This window comes from Diabrotica virgifera, chromosome 5 (genome assembly GCF_917563875.1).
Source record: "Diabrotica virgifera virgifera chromosome 5, PGI_DIABVI_V3a".
Classification (NCBI taxonomy): Eukaryota; Metazoa; Arthropoda; class Insecta; order Coleoptera; family Chrysomelidae; genus Diabrotica; species Diabrotica virgifera.
In genome coordinates, this window is record NC_065447.1 from 233565700 (window position 1) to 233574347 (window position 8648).

Sequence of the window (8648 nt, forward strand, 5' to 3'; positions counted from 1 at the left end):
CGCTGTATCTCGTAAACTAGCTACCCCACAGAAAATGTAATTGAACATAAAATGAAGCAAATTAAATTTTCTACAATTTTATATCTATTACTTTTTATCGTAAAGTTGACCAACAAATAAGAGAAAATTTTGTAAGAAATTTCCTTTTGGAGGTTATAACTTTTTTTACGTTCATTTTACAATAAAATAACATCATAGCGATTTTGTAAAGGATTTTTCAATAAACAATTTTCACTATAAAGTTGTTTAATTTTATTTATTCTAGGTATTACAGCGCTCCAAACTTGACCAGATTCTCGAATTCTCGTAGAAAAATAATGCTTTTCTATCTATTTATAACACTACCGGCATTAACCGTTATGCCAACCACGAAAATCAAATTTAAGGTGAATGATCAATTTTGGTCTATTTTATGTTTTCGAGGTCGCTGAAACCGAATATGAAGTTTATTTTTATCTAGAGTTGGTAGAACATGTTAAAAAACGAATTTTATACAAAAATGCCAAAAATCAATTTTGATGATTTTTCAAATTTACTTCGCTGTATCTTTGGTCGCTGTAAATATTTCCTTTTAAAAATTTTACTGTGTCATCTTTAAAGTATGTAGATAACAATGAAATTTGTCCAAAATGTTTAAACACATTAAAGAAGGAGTTGTTAATTTATTAACATTTTGTCATCATATTTCGTTAGTTTCATGTTTACTTAAAAAAGTCGAGTGACAAACTTTTTAGTTTATAATTTTAACCAACACAACAATAAAATATAGTTTATGAAGAAGTTTTTGGGAAAATTTTAATTCAAACTATATAATAGGAAAAAAATTATGTTACTTCATATACAAGCAAGCGGCACACCCCAAAAAATGCTTATATCTCGAGATCCTCACCACGGTGTGGTGAATGGCTAATTTTTATCCTACTTTATGATTTTGATATCAAAAATCGTTTTTTTGCTCTGCTTAAGAATTTTGCATTTTGCGGTTGCGTCATTCTTCTTCTGAAGCGGCGAATTTGTCCTCAAACAACTTCTTGGGCCTTTTCTATATATGCTTAGAGTTATTTTATAGTGGGAAGAAAGGTCAAAAACAGATTAATAATAGCATAGGAATGTTAAAATCATAATAAATTGTATGAATAAAAAATATATATAGATAGAAAAGTAAGCCTAACTTTTGTTTTCATTGTATTCCTATGAGCATTCGAGAATCTGGTCAAGTTTGGAGCGCTGCAAAACCTATATAAATAAATAGAATTAAACAAATTTATAGTGGAAATTGTTCGCTGAAAAACCATCTACCAAATTGCTATAATGTTATTTTATTTTAAAATGATCTGAAAAGAGTTATAAAATCCAAAAGGAAACTTGTTAAAAAAAATTTACATATTTTTGGTTATATCTTTTTTGTTGGTCACTTGACGATAAAAAATAATAAAAACAAAATTGTGGAGAATTTAATTTGCTACATTTTATGTTTAATTAGATTTTCCATAGGGTTGGTAGTTTACGAGATATAGCGCGAAACCACTTTGCACCCCATTTCCAATATGGCGACCGGGGGACAAGGATGGCGACCCCAAAAACTTGAACTTAAGCTTCTACTGATCCCCCCTACACATTAAAGAAATAAAATTGACTCCTCTAAGAAATTCAAGGTACGGCCTAAAAAATGTAACATTTTAATGGACTATTTAGTCTAAAACGAAGTTTAATACAAATTATTGTTAAAACAAGAATAGTATTAGCTTACATAACAACTGTCACTGTCAAACAAGATCCATAGGCAACTTGTCGTACAGTAAATTATCAATAAATAAAGATTATTGAGAAAAATATGAGTGGTGCGTTAATGTTGTCCAGGGATTTTTGTTAAAATGAATAGTACCGATCACTTTAAAATTACACGTGTAATATGTTTCACTTTGATATATTAGCTGTCATAACTATATTAATTTAGTACGAAAATCGTCTCTAAACTCTAAAATGATTACACAGCTAAGAAAAAGCGATTATATTTAAAGAAATTCTCCAATCAACGAAGAATTATAAACTACATAGTTACTCCAGGAAAATAGACAAACTGTAACCGTTTTTAGGACTTCGCAATAGCCAGGCCTAATACTAACACCAAAAACAATTAATTTATAACAATTATTTACTTAACAGTATAATTTTTTTTGACTAACCCTAATATAGAATGCTACTAATCATATTAGTGTACGAGAGCAAAGCACTGTTGGAGAAGAAGTTAAGAGGAATCAGTAGCGATCAACAGGTAGCGAAAACGCGTTCCAATATTGCGGCTGTAATTTTAAATATTTTTTCGAGATATTTGGCACACGTATTCGTAATATAATAAAGAATGGCGGTACAGAGCCCAATTTTAAAAATATATTAATATGTGGAAATTACTCTGTAATTAAATACAATATTAATAAACGAGCCTGTACCGCTTTTAAGAAGAACAAAAAAATACACTTTCTTCAAATAAACTTTTTTATCCGATGCCTAGATTTTGTGTCATTTTGGAACTACTAAAATTTTTTATTTCATTAGTAGTTCCAAAATGACACAAAATCTAGGCATCGGATAAAAAAGTTTATTTGAAGAAAGAGTATTTTTTTGTTCTTCTTAATGGCGGTACAGGCTCGTTTTTTAATACTGTATTTAATTACAGAGTAATTTCCACATATTAATATATTTTTCAAATTGGGCTCTGTACCGCCAACCGCCATTCTTTATTATATTATGAATACGTGTGCCAAATATCTCGAAAAAATATTCAAAATTACAGCTGCAATCTTGGAACGCGTTTTGGCTACCTGTTGATCGCTACTGTATCACCTTAAAGGGTTAGAGAAAGGCTATAGAGGAAGTATAAGAGAAAGTCGAAGACGAAGTATATGTAGTTGTGAATGTCGAATTGCTTGGATAAAAACTAGAACGAGTAGGAGAACTTAAATAACTTGCCTCTTACATAAAAGAAAATGATACGCTAGGTCGAAAAATCCCCCAAAATATTTCAGCCTTTTTATTTAACTAAAAGAGAACGAGTTCAAAGAACGAAGTATGTACTTTATTAACGAAAAATCAAGGAAAGGCTGAAAGGAAATATATACAATAGTGTGATGAAGCCTGCATTAGTAAACGGCGATAAAGCATGGCATGTAAAGAGGGTCCAGGAAAGAAAAAGAAGATGGAGGTATAGGCGAAGCCATAAAAAAAGACAAGATGGATCTTAATAATTCTTTTTGCATTCGATTCGTGAATGCGCCAGGAAACTTTGTGACCCCGAGCCATGATATAATATTGAAAAATTGCATACAAAACATGCATTCTTAAAGTGCATTTCAAACAGACAATAAAAAAAATTCAGAACTCGTCAATTATCGGCGGAAATGAGTTTAATTTTGTTATTCTGAGGTTTTTGGGGTCGCTGAAAATGAATATGACGTCGTAAGTTATCTCCGGAGTACCTGGTGCTCAGAGTACCTACTGTTTACCTCGTCATTAAAATTAATTAAAAAAATTAGTCAAAAATCATTACTTGGGGGTTTTTGAGGGTCACTAACGACGAATATTACATCGGAAGTGATCTACGGAGTACCTAGTGCCCAGGGTACCTACTGTTTACCTCGTCTGGTGGAGTTTTCGACAAGAAATTATTAAACAATTAGTAAAAAATCATTATTTGGGCGGTTTTTGGGGTCCCTAACGACGAATATGACATCGGAAGTGATCTCCGGAATATCTGGTGCCCAGGGTACCTCGTCTTCTGGACTTTTCGGCAAATTCATTAAAAATTAGTCAAAAATCATTACTCGGGGGTTTTTGGGTCTTTAACAAAGAATATGACATCGGAAGTGATCTACGAAATACCTGGTACCCAGGATACCTACTGTTTACCTCGTTTTCTGGAGTTTTTGCCAAATTCATTTAAAAATTAGTAAAAATTCATTACTCGGCGGTTTTTGGGGTCTCTGACGACGAATATGACATCGGAAGTGATCTCCGGCATACTTGATGCCCAGGGTACCTACTGTTTATCTCTTCTTACCGAGTTTTCGGCAAATTCATTAAAAAATTAGTCAAAAATCTATAGTCACGAGATATACAGTAGGTACTCTGGGCACCAGGTATTCCTGAGATCACTTCCGATGTCATATTCGTCGTTAGCGACCCAAAAAACCCCCCGAGTAATGATTTTTGACTAATGTTTTAATAATTTTTTGCTGAAAACTCCACAAGACGAAGTAAACAGTAGGTACTCTGGGCACCAGGTACTCCGTAGATCACTTCCGATGTCATATTCATCGTTAGTGAGCCTAAAAACCCCCCGAGTAATGATTTTTGACTAATTTTTTAATGAATTTTAATGACGAGGTAAACAGTAGGCACCCTGGGCACCAGGTACTCCGGAGATCATTTATGACGTCATATTCGTTTTCAGAGACCCCAAAAATCCTAGAGTAACAAAATTGAACTCATTTCCGCCGATAATTGACGAGTTCAGAATTTTTTTATTGTCTGTTTGAGATGCAATTTAAGAATGCATTTTTGTATGCAGTTTTTCGATATTATATCATGGCTCCGGGTCACAAAGTTTCCTGGCGCCTTCACGAATCGAATGCAAAAATAATTATTAAGATCCGTCTTAAATTAAGACTCTTAAATTAATACTACAGTTTAAAAAAAATTCAAAAACAAAGTCTGCAATGGTTTGGTCACGCCAGTCACGAAAGAGAGGGAGAGGAAACCGACGAGAAGGCACTGTGTAGCAGAGGCCTTGAAAGAGAAATGTATAAATGAAGAAGACACAATGAACATGTGAACTGAGAAAGAAAAAACGAATTGGAACATGTGCATTCAACATTCAAATAACTATGAGAATAGTGAAACTTAAAAACGATAAGTCACGTGAAAAAGATTTACTATTTGGTATCATATACTCATGCTTGCCTATAGCCTTTTTTGATATTTATACTTTTATTTATTCTTCATCTTCATATATCCAGTGTCCATAGTTTTGTCCCTAAGTAGAAATCTGTGACCGATAGTATGTACAAACTGAAAACTAAATATTTTTAATAGTTTTTTGTCTAGATACTATTTTTGTTATCCATTTAGAATAAGATACTGCGCAATTTCTTATATTTTGCACATAAGTATTTGTTAAAATGCTAAAATATAAACTGTATCTTTTACTCTGGGCTAATTAGCAAAATTTATATAAAAGTTATTTACCAGCAATTTTATTGCTGGAATCAAATTAGAAGATCCTCTATATTAATAATATAGGTATGCAAAGTCCGCAGGTAGTGTGCTACTCTTTTTATAAACAAAATGGCGCCGACAAATCGTATTTTTTTCAATTATTGCTCTATAACTCCGAAGATTTTAACTTTACAACAAAAACACTCAAATAAAAATTTACCGCAATTAAATTCTGCATCGAGATATGTTTTTCACGATTTGCTCAGACGAAAATTTTCCTCAGAAAATGCGGGTTTTCCTAACAAAACTCTAATTTTCAAATAAAGTTTTAGGTAAGTAATTATTAATCAATAATTAAATAACGTAGTGACATCAAAGCCTTCTTGGTATAGATTGTAATTCCAGAAGCCGGTGAAAATTAAGCCGGTTAATTAACAATTTACAGTCGCAATAACAACCAAAATAATCATGAGACATTGATCAAACTTAGAAAGATTATAAAGATGAGATGCTTATTTAATATTTTATCGACAAAATATAAATTTTTCTTTTTTTTGCATAATCTTTAAATTTTGAAAAAAAAATATAGTTATAATACGCTGGTCTAATTAATAAAGTATAAAGAAAGGTTATTTACCAGCAATTTCATTGCTGGAAACGAATTATAAGATCCTATATATTATTAATATAGGTATGCAAAGTCCGCAGATAGTGTGCTACTTTTTTTATAGACAAAATGGCGCCGACAAATCGTATTTTTTTCAATTATTGCTCTATAACTCCTAAGATTTTAACTTTACACCAAAAACACTCAAATAAAAATTCACGCCAATTTAATTCTACATAGAGGCATGTTTTTCCCGATTTGCTCCAACGAAAATTTTCCTCGGAAATTGTGGGTTTTCCCAACAAAATCTCGAATTTTCGAATAATTTTTTTAGGCCAGTAATTATTTATCAATAATTATATAGCTTGGTGAAACAAAAGCTTTCTTGGTATAGATTATAAATTCAGAAGCCGGTGAAAATGAAACGAATACTTTAGCAACAATTCAATTGTTAGTTAACAATTTACAGTCGCAATAACAACCAAAATAATCATGAGACATTGATCAAACTTAGAAAGATTATAAAGGTGTGATGCCTATTTAATATTTTGTCGACAAAATATAAATTTTTTATTTTTTTGCATAATATTAAAATGTTTAAAAAAATTGTTATAAACAAATTAACATTTCTCAGAAATTGTTTATTATATTCTAATTTTAAAAATACTTAAAATGCGTATTGCATAGGTCTTGAAAATTAATGCTTTAAAAAATTTTTCCAACGATTTGCAAAAAAGTTATGAAACAGCAAAGTAAATATACGATTTCTCCGTTGTTTATAATTTGTTTTAATTGTTTCAAAGCTTAAAAGTGAGTCTATGGTACAATCTAATTACTCACAAAGAATGTCAAAAATTAGTGCAATGGTTATATTTTAATCACGGATTAAAAATACTTTTTTTTAATTTTTAGCGCAAAAGTAGGCCTGATAAAGAGTCGGAGCTAAAATGTTCACTCGAAGCGACTGACACGCAGCATACATTATTTATTAAAAGTGTACGTCGCGCGGCCGCCGGTCGTCGCTCCGAGTGAAAATTTTAGCTACAGTACTGTATTATTCTACTTTCGCGCGTGTAAATTACAAAAAAATATATTTATAATCTTTAATTAAAATATAACCATTAAACTTATAATCGATATTTTTTTGTAAATAATTAGCTTGTACTTTAAACTCACTTCTACGCTTTGAAAGAATTAAAAAAAATTATAAACACCGTAGTCATCGTATGTTTACTTCGCTGTTTCATAACTTTTTTGCAAATGGTTGCAAAAAAGTTTGAAGCATTCATTTTCAAGATATTTGAAATGCGCATTTTAGCTATTTTTTAAAATTATAATATAATAAAAACTTTCTGAGAAACGTTAATTTGTTTATAACTATTTTTTTTAAACATTTAAAGAGTATGCAAAAAAATAAAAAATTTATATTTTGTCGACAAAATGTTAAATAGGCATCTCATCTTTATAAGATTTCAAAGTTTAATCAGTGTATCATAATTATTTTGGTTATTATTCCGACCATAAATTATTAATTAACAAATGAATTGTTGCTAAAATATTCGTTTAATTTTCACCAGCTTCTGGAACTATAATCTAAACCAAGAAGGCTTTTAAGTCACCAAATTATTTAATTATTGGTAGATAATTACTTATCTAAAACTTTATTTGAAAATTAAAGATTTTGTTGGGAAAACCCGCATTTTCCGAGGGAAATTGTCGTCTGAGCAGATCGGGAAAAACACGTCTCTACGCAGAATTTAATCACGGTGAATTTTTATTTGAGTATTTTTGTTGTAAAGGTAAAATCTTCGGAGTTATAGAGCAATAATTGAAAAAAACACGATTTTCGTGCGCCATTTTGTTTATAAAAAAAGTAGCACACTATCTGAGGACTTTGCATACCTATATTATTAATATATAGGATCTTATAATTCGATTCCAGCAATAAAATTGCTGGTAAATAACTTTTCCCAAAAATGGCCTATTCTCCGATAATCAGCCCAGACTACTTTGCACAAAATGTATAATAGCAAATGTATATCGGATTTTTAAACGCAGTTAAGATTTCTGATGCACAGATCCTTTTGCACAAAATCAAAAAAGGTCAACGTCATTATATAGATTTTTCTTATTACTTTAGTGAACATATATACAAAACATGAACAGACACAATGGCCATAGTATCTTCACCTTGACATAATAAAAAGCATACTTACACAGTTGGTACATATCTGTCATCAAATTTCTTATCTTTATACACTATCAACATACATGTCTTTCCCGTATCACCATCACCCACCACTGTGATCCTTATTGTATTATTTTTAGGATTCATCATTCCCTATACATTTTATAACATATTTAGTAAAATTTTATTTAGTGAATACTAAAATAATTATTGTTTAATTATTTTGTCAAGACAAAGCTACTGCACATATTCGAGAGAAAAATGTTATCAAATATCACTTATCTGTTTATTGGAGATAGATAAGATATATAAAATAAGTGTTATACTAGGAACATTACATTTTCGTCACATTTTTTTAAGTCTCAGGTGATAAAGATAGCTCTGTTTGATCCGTAGATCAAATAATTGGTACTTATTAACCAATTTTCAAGTTTAAAAAATTTTGATTTTTATTTGAAATGTGTAGGTATATGTATACATAAGATAATTTTTTTGATATGTCAGGTTCTGTCGGTTTGAAAATAAACAATTCTATTGTCTAGTATCTATTCACTTAATATTTAACCAACTGATTGTTGGCTTCATCAGAAGTGCTTATCTCTTTGTTCAAGAAATTGCAGTGCACGTGCAACAAACAAT

The 8648-nt window shown here is 30.6% G+C and overlaps 1 protein-coding gene across 1 annotated transcript in view; it reads right to left on the minus strand.

The window, feature by feature from the left end:
• Positions 1-8321, minus strand: part of LOC114334329 (uncharacterized) — a 32207-nt gene extending 23886 nt beyond the window's left edge. Inside the window, exon 1 of the mRNA XM_050650863.1 lies at positions 8038-8321. Coding sequence (XP_050506820.1) covers positions 8038-8159 — 122 coding nt within the window. The 5' untranslated portion in view covers positions 8160-8321. The remainder of the gene's footprint in view (positions 1-8037) is intronic.
• Positions 8322-8648: the final 327 nt, after the last annotated feature.